Source organism: Hyla sarda, assembly GCF_029499605.1.
Source record: "Hyla sarda isolate aHylSar1 chromosome 1 unlocalized genomic scaffold, aHylSar1.hap1 SUPER_1_unloc_4, whole genome shotgun sequence".
Lineage (NCBI taxonomy): Eukaryota > Metazoa > Chordata > Amphibia > Anura > Hylidae > Hyla > Hyla sarda.
In genome coordinates, this window is record NW_026607590.1 from 198,489 (window position 1) to 221,200 (window position 22,712).

Consider the following 22,712-nt stretch of genomic DNA (forward strand, 5'->3'; position numbering starts at 1 on the left):
CCCTACTCCTCCTCCAGCCAGGCCAGCCAGGGAATATGTACCAGGAGAAGGAATTCATCCCAGTATGGACGTTCCTTTATTCTCTTCTCACCAACCTGTCATGTTTTGGGGTATGCCATGTTCAGCTGCAAGCCAGCCGCCCCTTGTTGCTCCACCTAGCCAGCCTCCACTGGTTGCTCCACCCAGCCAGCTACCAATAGCTGCTCCATCCAGTCAGCCACCATTGGTTGCTTCCCCCAGCACCAGTCCTGCTCCTGTGGCTACTCCAAGTCCTGCTACACCTTCTCTACCTGACTTCAGAGAATCTCCCAGTCCAACCGAAGATGTTGCTCCTGTGTCCAGCCTTCAAGCTGGTCCCTCGGGGACTGAAGTTTCTGCAGAATCTCTATGTGAAGAGACTCCTGCCAGCCCGGGGGTGATGTTGCGAGAGTCTCAAAGGACTACTCAGGGTGAACTACCCTTAAGGTATCAAGACTAACTTTTAAGCAGTACTTGCACACATAGTACCTCAAATAGCTCACTCAAATGTACTTATCTCAGTCTTCTTCAATACACAAAGTAAAATAAAAATATGTCTCACACTCAAGAAACACTTTAGGAATTGTAGCCTATTGAAATTCTATTCCTGCCACTGTTAGGTACACTAATCTCTCTTTTCTTTATTACGTGTATGAAATGCTCTACCTGGCCAGTAGATGCTTTTGAGTGCTAAAATTAAACACATATTTCTAAAGGTAACCTAGGTAAGGGTATACTGTTGTGTTCTAGAGGTAAGAAGCGTGTAGCCAATAGACCCTGGTGGCTAAACTTATTGGTAGATAGCCTCAGGCAAGCCAATATAACTTTTGTGTACTAACAGGTGACTCATCGTGGCAAAACAAAAGAAAATGTGGTGAGTTTTCAAAAATGTCTAGACAGCTTGAGACTAAATGTATAGAGAGCTCTGTATAAAAATCCAGGGAGCTTGAGACTAAATGTTAGACAGCTTCATCCAATGTCTATTGAGCTTTATCAACGTCTAGTTAGCCTCATAAATGTATAGAAAGAGCTATAAAGATGTCTAAAGAGCTAGAGACTAAATGTTAGATAGCTTCATAATTGTTTAGTAAGAATACTAGGCAAATTAAAAGAAAATGTTGTCAGGATGTATAGACTCTTTAATAATTCTGTCCTTGTCCTAGTCCCTCTGCCTTAGGGAACAGGCGTCGGGGTCTACTTGTTTTAAGTAAGGGGGTTTGTGGTGTCCTGGCACGTATTTCATACTGTGCCTTGTTTGGGGGGGCCCCAAAGTCACAGTCCCTGTCAGGGTCCGCTTCCCTAGTTATATCCTAGTCACCCCTTAGTAAGTTAACTCCATAAGGACACATGACGTACTGGAACGTCATGTGTCCGCTCCCGATCTATAATAGCGGGTCGGGCCGTGGCTAATAGCGCACGGCATTGATCGCGGTGCCGCGCGCTATTAATCCTTTAGACTCGGCGTTCAAAGTTGAACGCCGCGTCTAAAGTGAAAGTGAAAGTATGCCGGTTAGCTCAGTGGGCTGTTCAGGATAGCCGCGGCGAAATCGCGGCATCCCGAACAGCTTACAGGACAGCAGGAGGCTCCCTACCTGCCTCCTCGCTGTCCGATCGCCGAATGACTGCTCAGTGCCCGAGATCAAGGCATGAGCAGTCAAGCGGCAGAATCATCGATCACTGGTTTCCTATGGGAGCTATAACACTGCAAAAAAAAGTGGGAAAAAAAGTGAATAAAGATCATTTAACCCCTTCCCTATTAAAAGTTTGAATCGCCCCCCTTTTCCCATTAAAAAAAAAACACTGTGTAAATAAAAATAAACATATATGGTATCGCCGCGTGCGGAAATATCTGAATTATAAAAATATATCGTTAATTAAACCGCATGGTCAATGGTGTACGTGCAAAAAAATTCCAAAATAGTGAATTTTTGGTCACTTTTTATATCATGAAAAAATTAATAAAAAGTGATCAATAAGTCCTATCAATGCAAAAATGGTACCGCTTAAAACTTCAGATCACGGCGCAACAATTGCGCCCTCATACTGCCCCATATGCGCAAAAATAAAAAAGTTATAGGGGTCAGAAGATGACAATTTTAAACGCATTAATTTTCCTGCATGTACCATATTTATCGGCGTATAACACGCACTTTTAAAACTTACATTTAAGGCAACAAGTCTTCCTGCGTGTTATACGCCGATAAGTCTTCTGGTCCCTGATTTAAAGCGGTCGCAGCAGCGTCTGCTTGTTAAGTATTAACAGCACGACCGTGGCTACTTTAAATCAGTGACCAGCGGTGTCTCCTCCCCGCACTGTCACTTGTTTTCTCCCGCACTATCCACAGATACTGGTGTGGTGGATAGTGCGGGAGATGCTGATTAAAATGAGCCCTACCTTGTCCGGATCTGCGCTACCTTTTAATTAGCGTCTCCCGCACTATCCACCAGTTCCTGTGGATAGTGCAGGAGAAAACAAGTGAGTTTTACTTTTCATTTTCCCTCCCTCCCCCCTCCCTCATCATTCCCCCTTTCCCTGCTTTTTATAGTTTCGTTTATTTTCCTTACCTGTCTGCGCTTCGGCAGGTCAGGTCAGGCGGAGGGTCTTGCGGGGTCAGTGAAGCAGATGAGTTACGTCCTCTGCCGGCTTCTCTGTGCGGCATCACTTTATTTCCTGTAGTCGCCGCCGAAAAGTGACCTCCGTGATGCCGTGCAGAGGAGCCGGGAGAGGACGTAACTCATCTGCTTCACTGACCCCGCAAGACAGCCGAAGCGCAGACAAGTAAGGAAAGGGGAAGAGTGGTCTTCAACCTGTGGACCTCCAGATGTTGCAAAACTACAACTCCCAGCATGCCCTGACAGCAGTTGGCTGTCCGGGCATGCTGGGAGTTGTAGTTTTGCAACATCTGGAGGTCCGCAGGTTGAAGACCACTGAATGCCATAGGAGGAACATGATGGGGGAATAATGAGACGGGGAAATGATGAGGGGGGGATGAGACAGGGGGAAATGATGAGAGGGAAGAATGATGGGGGATGAGACAGGGGGAAATGATGGGGGGATGAGACAGGGGGATGAGACAGGGGGAAATGATGAGGGGGGATGATGGGGGGATGAGACGGGGGAAATGATGAGGGGGGGTGATGGGGGGATGAGGCAGGGGGAAATGATGAGGGGGGGGATGAGACAGGGGGGAATGATGGGGGGATGAGGGGGGATGAGACAGGGGGAAATGATGAGAGGGGGGATGATGGGGGGAAGAGGGGGGAAATGATGAGGGGGATAAGACAGGGGGAAATGATGAGGGGGGGATGAGACAGGGGGAAATGATGAGACAGGGTGGGGGATGATGAGGGGGGAATGATGAGACATGGGGAGATGATGAGATATGGGGGGTGGCGATGAGAGGGGTAAATGTGGCACAGGAACTGATAAAAGGGAAGGAATGATGTGGCACTGGAGGGGACGGGACCAAACTGAGGTGCAGAAGAAAACGAAGTTGGGGGGATGATGTGGCATTTAGTCCAAGTCATTTATTTTACATTTTATTTTTTTTACTTAAATTTCCCTGTTAAAATGGGGGTGCGTGTTATACACCGATAAATACGGTAGTTATGACTTTTTCCAGAAGTACGACAAAATCAAACCTATATAAGTAGGGTATTATTTTAATCGTATGGACCTACAGAATAAAGATAAGGTGTCATTTTTACCAAAAAATGTACTACGTAGAAACAGAAGCCACCAAAAGTTACAAAACAGCGGGTTTTTTTTCAATTTTGTCTCACAATGATTTTTTTTTCCATTTCGCCGTAGATTTTTGGGCAAAATGACTGACGTAATTAAAAAGTAGAATAGGTGGCGCAAAAAATAAGCCATCATATGGATTTTTAGGTGCAAAATTGAAAGACTTATTATTTTTTTAAAGGCAAGGAGGAAAAAACGAAATTGCCCCCTTAACCCCTTAAGGACTCAGCCCATTTTGGCCTTAAGGACTCAGACAATTAAATTTTTACGTTTTCATTTTTTCCTCCTCGCCTTCTAAAAATCAGAACTCTTTTATATTTTCATCCACAGACTAGTATGAGGGCTTGTTTTTTGCGCGACCAGTTGTTCTTTGTAATGACATTACTCATTATATCATAAAATGTATGGCGCAACCAAAAAACACTATTTTTGTGGGGAAATTAAAACGAAAAACGCAATTTTGCTAATTTTGGAAGGTTTTGTTTTCACGCCGTACAATTTCTGGTAAAAATGAAGTGTGTTCTTTATTCTGAGGGTCAATACGGTTAACATGATACCCATTATTACATACTTTTACATTATTGTTGCGCTTAAAAAAAAATCACAAACTTTTTAACCAAATTAGTACGTTTATAATCCCTTTATTTTGATGACCTCTAACTTTTTTATTTTTCCATATAAGCGGCGGTATGGGGGCTCATTTTTTGCGCCATGATCTGTACTTTTTTTATACCACATTTGCATATAAAAAACTTTTAATACATTTTTTATAATTTTTTTTTAATACAATGTATTAAAAAAGTAGGAATTTTGGACTTTTTTTTTTTTTCGTTCACGCCGTTCACCGTACGGGATCATAGACATTTTATTTTAATAGTTCGGACATTTACGCACGCGGCGATACCAAATATGTCTATAAAAAATGTTCTTTACGCTTTTTGGGGGTAAAATAGGAAAAAACTGACGTTTTACTTTTTTATTGGGGGAGGGGATTTTTCACTTTTTTTTTACTTTTACTTTTACATTTTTTTACATTTTTTTTTACACTTGAATAGTCCCCATAGGGGACTATTCATAGCAATACCATGATTGCTAATACTGATCTGTTCTATGTATAGGACATAGAACAGATCAGTATTATCGGTCATCTTCTGCTCTGGTCTGCTCGATCACAGACCAGAGCAGGAGACGCCGGGAGCCGCACGGAGGAAGGAGAGGGGACCTCCGTCCGGCGTTCTGAATGATCGGATCCCCGCAGCAGCGCTGCGGGCGATCCGATCGTTCATTTAAATCACGCACTGCCGCAGATGCCAGGATCTGTATTGATCCCGGCACCTGAGGGGTTAATGGCGGACACCCGCGAGATCGCGGGCGTCGGCCATTGCCGGCGGGTCCCTGGCTGCGATCAGCAGCCGGGATCAGCCGCGCATGACACGGGCATCGCTCCGATGCCCGCTGTTATGCACAGGACGTAAATGTACGTTCTGGTGCGTTAAGTACCACCTCACCAGGACGTACATTTACATCCTGCGTCCTTAAGGGGTTAAATAAAATAATTTTTCCAATGTGTTTTTTTTTATGAATTTTCAGGGTTAGTAGTGGAAGCTTGTCTTATTGACTAAATCCATTACTAAGCCAGGGCTTAGCGCTAGCCCCCAAAACAGCTAGCGCTAACCCCCAATTATTACCCCGGTACCCACCGCCACAGGGGTGCCGGGAAGAGCCGGTACCAACAGGCCCGGAGCGTCAAAAATGGTGCTCCTGGGCCTAGGCGGTAACAGGCTGGCGTTATTTAGGCTGGGGAGGGCCAGTAACAATGGTCCCCGCCCACCCTGGTAACGTCAGGCTGTTGCTGTTTGGATGGTATTGTGCTGAGAATGAAAATACGGGGAACCCTATACGTTTTTTTTTTTTGTTTTTATTTAAATAGTTGTAGTTCTGTAACATCTGTCCCTTTTGAAAATTGCTTCTCTACTTTGAAGCCCTCTAATTTTTTAAAAAAAGCAAAAATATGTCCATTTTATGATGCCAACATAAAGTGAACATATTGTACTTGTGAAGAAAAATTAAATTTATTGTGAATATCAATTTTCCTTACAAGTAGAGAGCTTCAAAGTTAGAAAAATGCTAAATTTTCAACATTTTCATTAAATTTGGGGATTTTTCACCAAAAAAGGATGCAAGTAACGCCGAAAATTTACCACCAAAATAAAATAGAATATGTCACGAAAAAACAATCTCAGAATCAGAATATTCGGTAAAAGTGTTTTCGCGTTATTAATTCGTAAAGTGACGGTGGTCAGAATTGCGAAAAAGGGCCCAGTCCTTAAGGTGAAAAAGGGTTGCGTCCTTAAGGGGTTAAGAAACACCTTATTTTCTGTCCGCCAATACAAAATTCTCTAATAGTGCCCCTCCCGAGACTAGACTCTGGATCCGCCCCTGGTTGTGGTTAAACTTTACTTTCCTGGAAAAGTTTCTGAGTTGCCCATAGCAACCAATCAGATTGCTTCCTTCATTTTTCAGAGGCCTTTTCAAAAATGAAAGAAGCAATCTGATTGGTTGCTATGGGCAACAGCACAACTCTTCCTCTGCACAGGTTTTGCTGAATCTCCCCCAGAGAGGAAGATTTATCAAAACCCAAAACCTGTCCAGAGGAAAAGTTTCTGAGTTGCCCATAGCAACCAATCAGATCGCTTCTTTAATTTTTCATAGGCTTTTTCAAGAATAAAAGAAGCAATCTGATTGGTTGCTATGGGCATCTCAGCAGCTTTTCCACTGGTCAGGTTTTGATAAATCTCTCTCTATGGGGGAGATTCATCAAAACCAGTGTAGAGGAAGAGTTATGCAGTTGCCCATAGCAACCAATCAGATTGCTTCTTTCATTTTTTAAAAGACCTCTGAAAAATGAAGGAAGCAATCTGATTGGTTGCTTTGGGCAACTCAGAAACTTTTCCAGAAATGGAGGATGCTAACTTTTTGTATCTTATATGGAATTATTCCTATATTCATACATTTTGGAATCATCGATGTTATTGAAAAAAGGTATAACATTAAGATCGAACGAGACCCTTAGAGGCTTATCCTTGGAGATGTCGGGGAGTCTATATATAAGAAAAGTTTAATTAGGCTATTTCCTTATGCAAAGTTGCTGTCCGGGCATGCTGGGAGTTGTGGTTTTGCAGCGGTTGGGGGTTCACAGCTTAGAGACCACTGCTATAGAGGGTGCAAATGTATCCGAGCCCTGGAACTCAAATAATGTGAAATATGAGATGATCAAAATGGAGCCCCTGCACTAATTACTTGGGTTCTGGGGTCTGTAAGGTCCATAGTAGAAACATCAGGTTCTGTCCATAGCAGATACTAAATCATGGCAGCTCTAAGAAACAAGCAGTCATCGTGACATCAGACATGTGATGTCATAGACAGCTGGAGTCCTGACATCCCACTGACAGCCGCCCGAGCCTTCATTCTGTAGATTGGTACAGTGCGATTAGCAACTTCTATTTCTTCTTCTTGACTGAGATGGAGCTAAAAGGTTTGGGGTTCGTCCCCCTTCTGTTGGCGTTTTGGTGTGCGGCCTGGCTTGCCACCAGCTACATCGTGACGGTCGTCCTCGGCCATGCCGCCTCGCCACTGATGCACATCAGGTAAGATAAACAAGCACAAGATTCTTATTTCATGGGTTGGGAGTGAGGAAATATCCACAATAACATTGGTTTCTTTTCCTTCACAGTGACGTGGGAAATTTCTTTCCCGAAAACATATTATTGAGAATTGGTTTCATAGGGACATCCATTGGCACTTTGGTACTAACCTTTCTTATTTATAAGTATATGGTTATGCATACTGAAGAGTTCAGGGGTCATCAGGTCCTGATCCAGAGGATCCTGCTGGCCATTGTGTGGGCCTCCTGTTTTGGTACAGCTGTCATGCATGTATTGTCCCCCGAAGAATATCCCAGGATACACTTTGTCAGCACGATAATTTCCATTACATGTGAAGCCTTATACTACCTTGGGCAGTCCATCCAGATGTATAAATTACCAGGAGCAAACAAAGTCATCCACCATAGTAGATGCACCTGCTGTGGCCTGACTTTTACCTGCGCAATTTTCTACTTTGGATATAAAACATTACAGGAATTATTCTATGATGATGAAGACTGGGACGAGATCCGTGAAATCACCACCATAATCATCGAGTGGGTGATGCTTCTACTGATCCTGATAAACATCGTGACCTATTATTCCACCATGCAGAGGTTAATGTTAACCGTCTCCAGGAACAGCTGCAAACTCTCTCTTAGAGTAAGAATTGATGACTTCGGGGTGTAGACCACCACGGGGGCCATCAAGTGGACTTCTGGGAGAGATACTGCACAGGACACGGGAAAACCATAAAAAAAATAATATGAGCTGGTGATATTACCTATACAAAAACAATAAAAAAAACATAAAAGAAAAATATTGGTGTGTGACGTGTAATACCTACCGTATATACTCGAGTATAAGCCGAGTTTTTCAGCACCATTTTTCGTGCTGAAAACGCCCCCCTCGGCTTATACTCGAGTGATCTCTCCGCCTGTCAATCCCTTTTCAGTGGTCTTCAACCTGCAGACCGCCAGATGTTGTAAAACTACAACTCCCAGCATGCCCAGACAGCCATCAGCTGTCTGGGCATGCTGGGTGTTGTAGTTTTGAAACCTCTGGAGGTCCGCAGGTTGAAGACCACTTCGGCCTTCGTCATCATCCAGGCCCCCCCCCCCCTCTTTTGTTTTGTACTCACCCCCCCCCCCCCACAGCGGGAAGTTAGGGTGAGCTGGTCCGGGCCATCTATGCTGCAGGGACCATCCGGTGGGGAGGGATACTCGTTCCGGGCTGTCCATTTTCACCGGAGGGCCCTCTTCATGCGCAACGTCCCTGTGCGTCGTCGTCAAGGCAACATCACTAGGACCAGCTCACCCTAACTTCCTGCCAAGGGGAGGTGAGTACAAAACAAAAAGGCCACAGTGGTCTTCAACCTGCGGACCTCCAGAGGTTTCAAAACTACAACTCCCAGCATGCCCGAACAGCCGATAGATGTCTGGGCATGCTGGGAGTTGTGGTTCTGCAACATCTGGAGGTCCGCAGGTTGAAGACCACTGATGAAGGGATTGACAGGCGGTGATGATGAAAGGGAGGGGGATGATGATTAAGGGGGGGATGATGATGAAGGCCGCAATGGTATTCAACCTGCGGACCTCCAGAGGTTTCAAAACTACAACTCCCAGCATGCCCAGACAGCCGATGGCTGTCCGGGCATGCTGGGGGTTGTAGTTTTGCAACATCTAGAGGTCCGCAGGTTGAAAACCACTGATGAAGGGATTGACAGGCGATGATGATGAAGGGGGGGGGATGATGACGGGGGTCTGGATGATTACATGGGGGGATGAGGTATTTCCCACCCTAGGCTTATAGTCGAGTCAATAACATATATATATATATATATATATATATATATATATATATATATATATATATATATATATATATATATACATATATATATATATATATATATTTTTTTTTTTTTTTTTTTTTTTTTTTTTTTTTGGGGGGGGGGGGGGGGGGGGATTAGGGGCCTCGGCTTATATTCTGGTCGGCTTATACTCAAGTATATACGGTAGTTAGAAAACCAGAATCAAATTCATCATTATAACCTCCCTCTGCATTACCCTGTTTATTATTTTCCAAGCAAGCACTTTGTTCTAATTCGTCCACTCTCTGGCGTGCTCCTTGTATAAGGGGTTTGGGATACACTTTTTGTATAAAACGATCCTCCAGGTTATCTAGTTGTTGCTGGCATTTTTGTGTGGAAGAACAATTCCTCCGGATTCTTTTCATTTGACCGAATGGAATGTTCTTCTTCCATTGTTTCCGATGGCAACTGTTAAAGTCGAGGTAGTTCCTTAAAATAGGTGTCAGTATGCAAACAGCCATCCTGAATATAGATATTTAAATCCAGGAACTCAAATTTTTGGGGGGACTGATGCAGCGCTGCCTTTGGCAATCTCTGGCTCTGCCATAGCGCTTTTTTTGAAGGGGCGTGTCGGCTGCCGCTTCGTCTGGTGGTCAACACGCGCTATCTGGCCAGCGAGCCAGGGCCCCGTACAGGAGATCGCGGGGGCCCCCAGCGGTCGGACCCCTCGCAATCTGAAACTTATCCCCTACCCTTGGGATAGGGGGTGTTTTTCAGCACTGGACTACTCCTTTAACCCCTTCATGATCCAGCCCATTTTCACCTTCAGGATCTGGGCATTTTTTGAAAATCTGACCACTGTCACTTTAAACATTAATAACTCTGATGCTTTTACCTATCATTCTGATTCCGAGATTGTTTTTTCGTGACATATTCTACTTTATGTTATTGGTAAAATTTCACTGATATTTTCATCCTTTCTTGGTAAAAAATCTAAAAATTTCATGAAAATTTTGAAAATTTAGCATTTTTCTAACTTTGAAAGTCTCTGCTTGAAAGGAAAATGGATATTCCAAATAAATTACATATTGATTCACATATACAATATGTCTACTTTGTGTCTGCATAAAAAAATTGACAAGTTTTTACTTTTGGAAAACATCAGAGGGCTTCAAAGTTCCGCAGCAATTTTCCAATTTTTCTCAAGATTTTCAAAATCGTAATTTTTCAGGGCCCAGTTCAGGTTGGAAGTGGATTTTAAGGGTCTTCATATTAGAAATACCCCATAAATGACCCCATTATAAAAACTGCACCCCCCCCCCCCCCCAAAGTATTCCAAATGACATTCAGTAAGTGTTTTAACCCTTTAGGTGTTTCACAGGAATAGCAGCAAAGTGAAGGAGAAAATTCTAAATCTTCATTTTTTACACATTTTCTTGTAGACCCAATTTTTGAATTTTTACAAGGGGTAAAAGGAGAGAAATCACCCTAAAATTTGTAACCCAATTTCTCTCGAGTAAGGAAATACCTCATATGCGTATGTAAAGTGTTCGGCGGGCGCAGTAGAGGGCTCAGAAGGGAAGGAGCGACAATGGGATTTTGGAGAGTTTTTCTGAAAGGGTTTTTGGGGGGCATGTCCCATTTAGGAAGCCCCTATGGTGCCAGAACAGGGGACCCCCCCCCCCACATGTGACCCCATTTTGGAAACAATACCCCTCATAGAATTGAATAAGGGGTGCAGTGAGCATTTACACCCCATTGGCGTTTGACAGATATTTGAAACAGTGGACTGTGCAAATCAAAAATTTTATTTTTCATTTTCACAGACCACTGTTCCAAAAATCTGTCAGACACCAGTGGGGTGTAAATGCTCACTGTACCCCTTATTACATTCCGTGAAGGGTGTAGTTTCCAAAATGGGGTCACATATGGATATTTATTGTTTTGCGTTTGTCAGAACTGCTGTAACAATCAGCCACCCCTGTGCAAATCGCCTCAAATGTACATGGCGCACTCTCCCTTCTGGGCCTTGCTGTGCGCCCCCAGAGCACTTTGCGCCCACATATGGGGTATCTCCGTACTCAGGAGAAATTGTGTTACAAATTTAGAGGGTCTTTTTTCCCTTTTACCTCTTGTGAAAATGAAAAGTATAGGGCAACACCAGCATGTCAGTGTAAAAAATTCATTTTTTTACACTAACATGCTGGTGTAGACCCCAACTTCACCTTTTCATAAGGGGTTAAAGAAGAAAAAGCCCCCCAAAATTTGTAAGGCAATTTCTCCCGAGTACGGCGATACCCCATATGTGTCCCAAAACTGTTGCCCTGAAATACGACAGGGCTCCAAAGTGAGAGAGCGCCATGCGCATTTGAGGCCTGAATTAGGGATTTGCATAGGGGTGGACATAGGGGTATTCTATGCCAATGATTCCCAAACAGGGTGCCTCCAGCTGTTGCAAAACTCCCAGCATGCCTGGACAGTCAATGGCTGTCCGGCAATACTGGGAGTTATTATTTTGCAACAGCTGGAGGCTCCGTTTTGGAACCAGTAGTGTACCAGACGTTTTTCATTTTTTGGGGGGAGGGGGGCTGTGTAGGGGTATGTGCATATGTAGTGTTTTTTACTTTTTATTTTAGGTTAGTGTTAGTGTAGTATAGTGTTTTTAGGGTACAGTCACATGGGCAGAGGTTCACAGCAAGTTTGCCGCTGGAAGTTTGAGCTGCAGCGCAAAATTTGCGCCATCTCAAACTTGCAGCACTCACTGTAAACCTCCGCCCATGTGAGTGTACCCTGTACATTCACATTGGGGGGAGGGGGCAAACATCCAGCTGTTGCAAACTCCGAGCATGCCCTTTGGCTGTCCGTGCATGCTGGGAGTTGTAGTTTTGCAACAGCTGGAGGAACACTGGTTTGGAAACACTAAGTTAAGTAATAAACTTTCAAGTGTTTTGCAACCAAACTTAGTGTTTCCAAACCAGTGTGCCTCCAGCTGTTGCAAAACTACAACTCCCAGCATGCATGGTCTGTCAGTGCATGCTGGGAGTTATAGTTTTGCAACAATTGCAACAGCTGGAGGCACTGAGGTAGGAAACGGACAATGTTTCCCAACTAGTGTGCCTCCAGTTGTTGCAAAACTACAACTCCCAGCATGCCCAGACTGCCAAGGCATGCTGGAAGTTGTAGTTCGGCAATATCTGAAGGATCAGATGTTGCCGAACTACAACTTCCAGCATGCTTGGGCAGTCTGGGCATGCTGGGAGTTGTAGTTTTGCAACATCTGGAGGTCCACAGTTTGGAGACCACTGTATAATGGTCTCCAATCTGTGCTCTTCCAGATGTTAGAGAACTACAACTCCCAGCATGCCTGGACAGACTGAGCATGCTGAGATTTGTAGTTTTGCAACATCTGGAAGAGCACAGATTGGAGACCATTATACAGTGGTCTCCAAACTGAGGACCTCCAGATGTTGCATAACTACAACTCCCAGCATGCCCAGAAAGCCAAAGGCTGTCTGGGCATGCTGGGAGTTGCAGTTTTGAAACTCTCAGAGGCAGCAGTGAGATCGCTTTACGGCGATCTCACTGCTGCCAATGAAGATGCCGCACTGCTGCCGGAAACTCACCTCCGGGACGCAGCGCAGCCGGGACCGCACGGAGGACGCCGGGACCGCTCGGGACACCGCTCCGACGGGTAAGTGACGCCGGGGGACAGGTCAGGGACACTTAGCAGAGCGGTATGTGTCCCGATCCCCGTGATCGGGACTCACACACCGCGCTGCTAAGTATTTTCATAGCGAAACGCTGCTATCAGCTAGTCAGATTTGACCAGCTGATAGCAGCGATCGCTGGGGTGGGGGGGGGGGGGGTGGGGGATGAAACCCCCCGTGGTCACATGGTAAAATGGTTGGTTATCAGTGATAGCCACCATCTTTCCGGGCGCTGCGGGATGCCGCGAGTAGCGGCAGTAATGTCCATGACGTACCTGTATGTCATGGGTCGGGAACACCTTGCCACCCATGACGTACAGGTATGTCATAGGTCGGGAAGGGGTTAAAGGGGTACTCCGGTGAAAACCTTTTTTCTTTTAAATCAACTGGTGGCAGAAAGTTAAACATATTTGTAAATTACTTCTATTAAAAAATCTTAATCCTTCCTGTACTTATTAGCTGCTGAATGCTACAGAGGAAATTATTTTCTTTTTGGAATGCTCTCTGATGACATCACGAGCACAGTGCTCTCTGCTGACAATATTATAATAATAATAACTCTTTATTTATTGTTGTCCTTAGTGGTATTTGAACCCAAGTCACCAACACTGCAAGGCAGCAGTGCTAACCACTGAGCCACCATGCTGCCCTTAGCGTACATCTGCTATGCATCTGCTATGCATGGTTGCTAAAATGGACAGAGATGTCAGCAGAGAGCACTGTGGTCGTGATGTCATCAGTGTTCCAAAAAGAAAGGAATTTCCTCTGTAGCATTCAGCAGCTAATAAGTACTGGAAGTAGGGATCGACCGATTATCGGTATGGCCGATATCATCGGCCGATAATCATGATTTGGGGCATACCGCTATACCGGTCGGGCCCCTCCCCCACCCTTCAAGTCAATAAAAAAAATTAAACTTACCCGTAATGGGGGTGGTCTGGGCCATCCATCCTTCCTGTAGTGTCCAGCGGCATTCCGGGTGGAGGGTGAACCGGTCCGGGCTGTCCTTCTCCGGGGGTCATCTTCTCCACTCCGGGCAGGCTCCGGCCTAGTACGCTGCATAGACGCCGCTACGCCGTGACGTCAGGTGCGTCGCTGCGCACGGGCGTCACTGCACAGCGGCGTCTATGCTGCGTTACTATGCCGGAGCCTGCCCGGAGTGGAGAAGATGACCCCCGGAGAAGGACAGCCCGGACCGGTTCACCCTCCACCCGGAATGCCGCCGGACACTACAGGAAGGAAGGAAGGATGGCCCGGACCACCCTGACAGACAGGGGGAGAGAAGCGGGTGGTGGCGGCGGCCTATGGCACCGCAAAAGCCACTGCAGTGCATTGAGTTAGAGCGTCTGCTTTAAATCAATGTTCTGCAGCGGTGTCGCGGGGGGATAAATAGCCGATAACTTACACCGGAATATCGGTATAAGTTATCGGCTATCGGTCCTAACCTGCACCGATTATCGGTATCGGCCCTAAAAAACCGATATCGGTCGATCCCTAACTGGAAGGATTAAGATTTTTTAATAGAAGTAATTTACAAATATAAAAACAAAAGGAAAAAGAAAAAGGAAAAATAATTTACAAATATGTTTAACTTTCTGCCACCAGTTGATTTATAAGAGAAAAGGTTTTCACCGGAGTACCCCTTTAAACTAGATCTCAGCCCCGAGGATTCAGGATCAGGAGGAGGAGCTAGCTCTCACTTCCTCCCATCATGCTCTCACACCATATCTTTATTCTGTGATGCTACAATCATTTTTATATATATTTCCATATTACAGAAAAAGTTCTTTATATAATGCCCGGCCTATTCCCACAATGACAGCCATTGGTTTTATATACTGTATATTTATGATACGTATTTTCTATATAGGTGATTGGATATGTTCTTTATATTTCACATTATATGTGGTTGTGATAGATACATTGAATATGTTCCTATAGTCAGATATCACCCCTGGTCATGTAGAGGTGGTACGATCCACCTGTATGATGGGGGGTGGAGAAGATGGGACATCTAAGAAGCGCCGCATTAAGGAGGAGCTGATGTCTCACGTCCTCTATAAATGGCTGACAGGTAATTTTATAACTTGTATGACTAAGGTCCAGATGTAGGACAGAAACCCGTCATGTGTGTCTACATTGTCTGTGCACCGAGGTGAAAGTCTGCAAATAAAAGCTCCGTTCTGCAAGAATCTGCGCTGGACATCCTTTCTTCTATAGTATGAATTAGTGTATTGTATTATTTAAAGGGGTCCTCCGGGGATTATACATCTTATCCCCTATCCAAAGCCTTGGAGTTTTCTGTACGCTCAGCAGTTGTGGTTCTTGTTTACAAGTTTCCTGGTTATAATTCTGGTAAAGTTCACACTCAGTTCATAATGAAGGAACATAGACAAGATGGTGGACTATACACAACATGGTGATGATATACAAAATGGCGTATAATCATATAAAGGTTTATTATAAAAGGTTATATAGAAATGTATAACAAGCTGACTTCCCTCACAGGCATGCTGGGAGTTGAAGTTTTGCAACATCTGGAGGGCCGCCAGTTTGAGACCCCTGCAGTATATGATACATATAAATGTCAGATATCCTATGTACATGGTGAATATATAGATGTGATATCTGCATCAATTATTGCTCGGAATTGGCTTCTCCCCTGTGTGAGTTCTTTCATGTTTAACAAGATCTGATTTCTGAATAAAATATTTTCCACATTCTAAACACAGAAATGGCTTCACCCCTGTGTGAGTTTTTTGATGATGAACAAGACCTGATTTGTCAGTAAAACATTTTCCACATTCTGAACATAAAAATGGCTTCTCTCCTGTGTGAGTTTTTTGATGATAAACAAGACTTGATCTCCCAGTGAAACATTTTCCACATGCTGAACATAAAAATGGCTTCTCACCTGTGTGAGTTCTTTGATGATTAACAAGACTTGATTTCATAGAATAACATTTTCCACATTCTGAACATGGAAATGACCTCTCTCCAGTGTGAGTTATCTGATGTCTAACAAGATTTGATTTACAAGTAAAGCATTTTCCACATTCTGAACATGAAAATGGCTTCTCCCCTGTGTGAGTTCTCTGATGTTCAACACGATATGATTTTTTTAGTAAAACATTTTCCACATTCTGAACATGAAAATGGCTTCTCTCCTGTGTGAGTTCTTTCATGTGTAACAAGACTTGATTTCTCAGTAAAACATTTTCCACATTCTGAACATGAAAATAGCTTCTCTCCTATGTGAGTTTTTTGATGATAAACAAGACTTGATTTCTCAGTAATTTGTGAACACGGAAAAAGCTTCTCCCCTGTGTGAGTTTTTTGATGTTGAACAAGATTTGATTTGTCAGTAAAACACTTTCTACATTCTGAACATGAAAATGGTTTCACCCCTGTGTGAGTTCTTTGATGTACAGCAAGATGCGATTGCTGAGTAAAACATTTTCCACATTCTGAGCATGAAAATGGTTTCTCCCCTGTGTGAGTTCTTTGATGTACAACAAGATATGATTTATTAGTAAAACATTTCTCACATTCTGAACATGAAAATAGCTTCTCCCCTGTGTGAGTTCTTTGATGTTGAACAAGATTTGTTTTCGCAGGAAAACATTTCCCACATTCTGAACATGAAAATGGCTTCTCTCCTGTGTGAGTTCTTTGATGTGTAACAAGACTTGATTTAAAAGTAAAACATTTCCCACATTCTGAGCATGAATATGTTTTCTTTCCTGTATGAGCTCGTTGATGTCCAACACCCCTTCTGTGACTTTTATTTTGGTGAACATCCTGTGATGAGTGAGAAGACAGGACCTGTATATAAGGATGAGATGACAGATCTTGGCTGTGAAGGGCTGAGGGTGTATCTGGGATAATGGAATGTTCTTCATATGTATCTTGTGTGATATCATCATCTGCTTTATAATCTGAAGATATAAGATTCTCCTCTGATCTCCTGCTACAAGAATCTGCAGAGAATAACACAGATTGTATTTTAACCCCTTAACAACTCAGGAAATTTAAGCTTTCCTCTAAGAGCCAAAACTCTTATTTTGCCATAACATTTTTTCCTTCATTCACTGTGCGGTACAATTATTTCTCAGGTGAATACGATCACAATACTCAGTTTGCATAGTTTTTGTTACGCTTTACTACTTTGTAACCCCTTAAAGGGGCACTCCACTGCTCCAGTGTTCAAATCATTTTGTTATGAACGCTGGGCTTGGGCTGCAGGTGTAGTGATGTCACAGTCACACCCCATCAATGTAAGTCTATTGGAGGGGGCAAGCTGCGGGGGGGGGGATTTGGGCGGGGGCGGTGATGTCTGACATCACGATTGCTGGGATTCAAAGAATGGTGGGAGTGGCAGTTACCAACTACAACACCCAGCATGCCCTCATACAGCCTATACCTCTGCAGCAGACCCAAAACTGCGACTACCAGCATGTTGCACCATTACTTTTACTATACTAGTATAAGGTGAAACATGCTGGGAGTAGTTCTGGGTTGTATCAGCTGCAGCGCCATAGGCCGTATCAGGGCATGCTGGGTGATGTAGTTAAAAACTTCAGCTCCCAGCATTCCTTGACACAGCCTCTGGCTTTGCAGCCAACCCGAAACTACAACTCCCAGCATGTTGTACCAGGACCTATACTACTATATAGTGTAACATGCTGGGAGTTGTAGTTTTACAACAGGCAGAGAGCCTTAGGTTTCGGATCACTAATTTATAGCATAAAAAGTAATAAATAAAATATTTTAAAAAAAAATAGAAACAAATGTGAAATAGCCCCTCCCCTAATAAAAGTCTGATTACACCCCTCCCCCCTTTTTGGAATAAAATAATGTAAACAAAAATAAATTAACATATTTGGTGTAAATATCCGAACTATTATAATATAATGTTGTTAATTAAACCGCACAGTGAATGGCGCAAATGTAAAAAATAGAGAAAAAAAAGTATAAAAAGCAAAACAAAAGAACAATCTATACAAAAACTACAAATCACGGCGCAAATAAAAACGATCCCTCATACAGGAAAATAAAGTGTTTTGGGGGGGGGGGGGGGGGCAGAAATATTACAGAAAAATTACAAAAAGTTATAATCCAATAATAATATAATCCAATAATACAAAACCTATATATATTGGGTATCGATGTCATTGTTTGGACACAATATAGATGACGTCATTTGTACCGAAAAGTGCTCTGCATAAGAATGGAAGCCACACATTATGTATTCTTTTGTTTTTGATCTATCTACTTACCACCAGTACCTACCTACACCATCTACCTACCAACGCTATCTACCTACCGCCATTATCTGCCTTCATACTGACATTATCTACACTATTTAGGGCACTGAGGAAAGAATTGGGAAACGTGCTGGAAACGTGCGGTGCCTAACGTATTTCTCCGGCAGATTCTGTGGGGACAAAGAGGAAAGAGAACGACTTCAGGAAGACGCCCCCTGTGATTCACTACATGTAACTGCACTGTAATCACTTATATGGTCTACAGCGCCTGTGTAGAGCCGGGGGCACTGTATGGGGGGATATTAGTCTGTGTACAGGGGTATTATTCAGTATCAGTATGGCAGTATTATCCCGTCACTATATGGTGGTAATGGTGGTGGTCATGATGTGGTGCAATTATTCATCCCTTTTATTCCTTTATCACCACAAAATCCTGATGTCCCGATCAGCTGAGAGGACGGTGGGAGGGCCCTTACCTGCCTCCTCGCCATCTGATCAGTGTTCTATTACTCCAAGACTGAAGCAGCAGAGCACTGATAACAATGATCAATGTTATGGCATAGCACTGATCAGTATATACAATCAGAAGATTGCAGGTAATAGTCCCCTATGGGGGCTAAAAAAAAGTGTAAAAAAAAGATGTTAAATTAATAAATGTGAATAAGCCCCTCCCCTAATAAAAAAGTTTGAAAAGTTTTTTAAAGTAGTAAAATAAAATAAAACCTATATACTTTGGGTATCCTTGTAACCGTCTTGACCTACAGAATAAAGATAAGGTGTTATTTTTACCGAAAAGTTCACTGCGTAAAAACGGAAGCCCTAAAAAGTGGCAAATTGGCGATTTTTTATTTTATTTCACCCCACAAACAATTTTTTTTGTTTCGCCGCAGATTATGTTATAAAATAATTGCTGTCCTTGACATCAATCATTTTACCCAAAATCTATGGCGAAACAAAAAAAAAATATTTGTGGGACAAAATAAAAAAACGAAACAATGCCATTTTGCATGGGAGGTGAGGGAGGGCATGAAAGGCGAGGTAACAATCTGACAGAAGGCCTCCTCAAGGGGTCCCAAAATGGTGGTCTCTCTCTCTCTCTCGGAACCTAGTGTCTATTAAGAAGGTGAAAGACAAAAGCTCCTCGAGATCTCTGACCACAATCTCCTCTTGTATAATATCGGAGAGTCCAGGAGAGAACGTGTCCACCAGCGCTTCCTTATCCCAGCACACTTCTGCTGCTACAATACACTATTGAATTCTTGGCCACAGTTCTCGTCCCCTGTTACATGGACATGAGCTGCTCTGCCGCAGAGGGAGAACGGACAGGGAGATTAAAGGGGTACTCCACTGCCCCAGTGGTCAGAACATTTAGTTCCAAACGCTGGGTGTGGGCTGCGGGAGTCATGATGTCACAGGTTGCCTCCTCAGTGCAAGTCTATGGGAGCGGGTGTGATGGCCTCGTACACACAGGGATATTTCTTGTCCACATTCCAGCTGTAGTATCGCATTAGTTTACATTTTGGGTGAATAGAAGAATATACAGCAAGAGACAGGACAGAGAGATTAAAGAATTCTACACAATTATTACAGTCTCTATATTAAGTGGTTACTACTCACCTGGGTGGTTACTTGTAGGAATGTCCTCCTTATACTGCTCATCACTGCTCACATCTGTCTCTTCTTCCTTCATATCAGTAGCATTAATATTATCCAGATCTTTTCCTGTCAGAATGTCCTCTTTATACTGCTCATCACCGCTCACATCTGTTTTTTCTTCTTCCTTTATGTCTGTAGCATTAATATAGATCAGATCTTTCCCTGCAGGAATGTCCTCCTTATACTGCTCATTACCGCTCACATCAGTCTCTTCTTCTTCCTTTATGTCTGTAGCATTAATATAGATCATATCTTTCCCTGTAGGAATGTCCTCCTTATACTGTTCATCACCGCTCATATCTGTCTCTTGTTCTTCCTTTATGCCTGTAGTATAAATATCGATCAGATATTTCCCTGCAGTAATATCCTCCTTATGCTGCTCATCACCGCTCACATCTGTCTCTTCTTCTTCCTTTATGTCTGTAGCATTAATATAGATGAGATCATGCTCTGTAGAAATGTCCTCCTTATACTGCTCATCACTGCTCACATCTGTCTCTTCTTCTTCCTTTATGTCTGTAGCATTAATATAGATCAGATCTTTTCCTGTAGTAATGACCTCCATATTCTGCTCATCAAGAGGACGGGGACACCTCTCTGGTGCTGTTCTCTTACTGGATCTGACTGTAGGGAACACATACAGAGACTGAATTCATTCTTTACATACAAATAATGAGAGGACGTGTGTATATAGTCATGTCTATTACCTGGTGATGTGAGGGGCTGCTGATCCTCCATCATGACCTGATCCTTGTACTGATCCTTGTGTCCTTCTACATACTCCCACTCCTCCATGGAGAAATAGACCGCCACGTCCTGACACCTTATAGGAACCTGTATTGTGAATAAACATTTAATTCTATACAATTCCAGGATGTTATATGGAGACATTTGAGGGGATATTCCTGCACATGATTTATCTTCTTGCTCTCGGATGATGAGGTGAATACTTGTTGGGGCAGATCCTCTATATTATGGTCACATGTCTCGAACTGACCGCAAGTCTGATGATCCAGCTGTCAGTTCAGGTCATTATACCCAAAGCGCCCGTCCCATGGAGTGTAAGGAGTTAAGTGATATTTCATAGTATCACTGCTCCCCTCCCCCGGGACTATATAGATGGCTGCTTACTGTCTGGCCCCTAAGGATAGAATTGGCAGTGCTGTGCGCCACTTAACCCTAGCTAGACTGGTTGTTCTTATCCCAGCGAGTAGAAGGGACAATAAGCAGCTATCTGTATAGTGTTTGGCCCCAAAAAAGTTAAGTGGCAATGCATCACCCCCATTTAACTCCTTCATGGCTGACTGGGCAGGAGGTATATAATGTATAGCCACGGGCCCAGCTCCGGAGATGAAGACGCATCAAATCTGGCATATCTTCTGCTCTTGTGCAGGAAACATCTTTCAGAGCAGGGACTCCTGTCATTAAAGTGATAAGATTTGGAGGGGAGGGAGGCCGCTGCCAGTCTATGAAGCACAGTCAGTGGTTCAGCACGATTCATAGCCCCTAGGTCCTACCTGCTATCAGCATCTGGAACTCATTGCTAATGCCGGACATCACCAATGCCAAAAATCTATTTCCGGTAGCCCAGTGGAGCTGATAAGGACACCCACAGTGAAATAGCGGGGTCCCGGTCAGCTGAGAGAACGGGTGGAGGTCCCTAACCTCGCTCCACGCTGTCTGAACGACGCTCCAATCCTGCAGGCAGCCTCAGCATCACAGCATTGATCAGTGTATGTAATCTATAGATTCCATGTAATAGTCTACTACAGGGACTAAAAAACTGGGAATAAGGTAAAAAGAACATTAACTTAATATGAATAAGCCCCTCCCCTAATAAACGACTGAATCTTCCCCATTTACCAATTTGTTTTAAAATGTAAACCAAAATAAACCTAAACATATGTGTAACCGCACGGTCAATGGCGTAAATGTAATAAAATACAACTTCATGGTCCAAAAAAAATTCTTAAAAAGCGATAAAAAAGTCTCATCAAAACTAAAGTGGTTCCGATAAAAATTACAGATCACAGCGCAAAAAATGACTTTCATACATCCCCGTATACGGAATAATAAGAGAGTTATAGGGGACAAGGTAGGACAATCTGATACAGACTCATTATTGTACAAAAAATATATCATAAATCATTTATCATTGTAATCGTTTGGACCTACAGAATAAAGAGAATTATTACCGTAATGTGCACTGCGTCCAAACAGAAGAACCCAGATTTTAAAAATTGCTTTTTTTTCGAATTTCACCCCATAAATAATATTATTTTGGCCCTTGTTGTAGATTTTTGCGTTAAAATGAGTGATGTCATTACAAAGTACAAATCAGGGATGAAAAACACAACAACAAGAACAAGAAGCCTCATATGGGTTTATAAAGAGGAAATTACAATCATTATGGCTATTAGAAGGCGAGAAGGAAAAATATAAACTAACACAAAAATTAGAAATCGCTGTGTCCTTAAGGGGTTAAAACTCAAAACTGCCGAATCCTGAAGGGGTTAATAGTACAAAAAACATCTAACAGCCTCCACATGTGACCACACACATACCTCCACCTGCAGACTGTACAGGAGCCGTGTGCCTATAGGACCTGCATGATGTCACAGTCATGTGATCAGTCACATGGAGGAGTCACATGATCTGGGGCTGTAGCTCTGGGCTCATCTGCTCCGTGTATGCGGGACTCTGCTGTCACATGATCATTATCACAGGTCCTTTAATCACATTCTCTTCTATCATGAACTGTTGAGCTCCGCCCACTCCTGTCACATGATCCTCCCCACAGGTCCTTCACCCACAGTCACATCTAAACTGCTAAATTTGCCTCCCAAATGTACTGGTCACATGATT

The 22,712-nt window shown here is 43.3% G+C and overlaps 1 protein-coding gene across 1 annotated transcript; it reads right to left on the reverse strand.

The window, feature by feature from the left end:
- Window positions 1–1,092: 1,092 nt before the first annotated feature.
- Window positions 1,093–22,079, reverse strand: LOC130298207 (uncharacterized). The gene is made up of 5 exons (XM_056551121.1): window positions 22,043–22,079; window positions 20,555–20,681; window positions 19,809–20,471; window positions 16,745–16,904; window positions 1,093–1,114 (listed from the first exon to the last, which is right to left on the reverse strand). Exons 2-5 carry the CDS (start codon window positions 20,640–20,642, stop codon window positions 1,093–1,095), a joined length of 933 nt encoding a protein of 310 aa, XP_056407096.1. The 5' UTR covers window positions 20,643–20,681; window positions 22,043–22,079.
- Window positions 22,080–22,712: the final 633 nt, after the last annotated feature.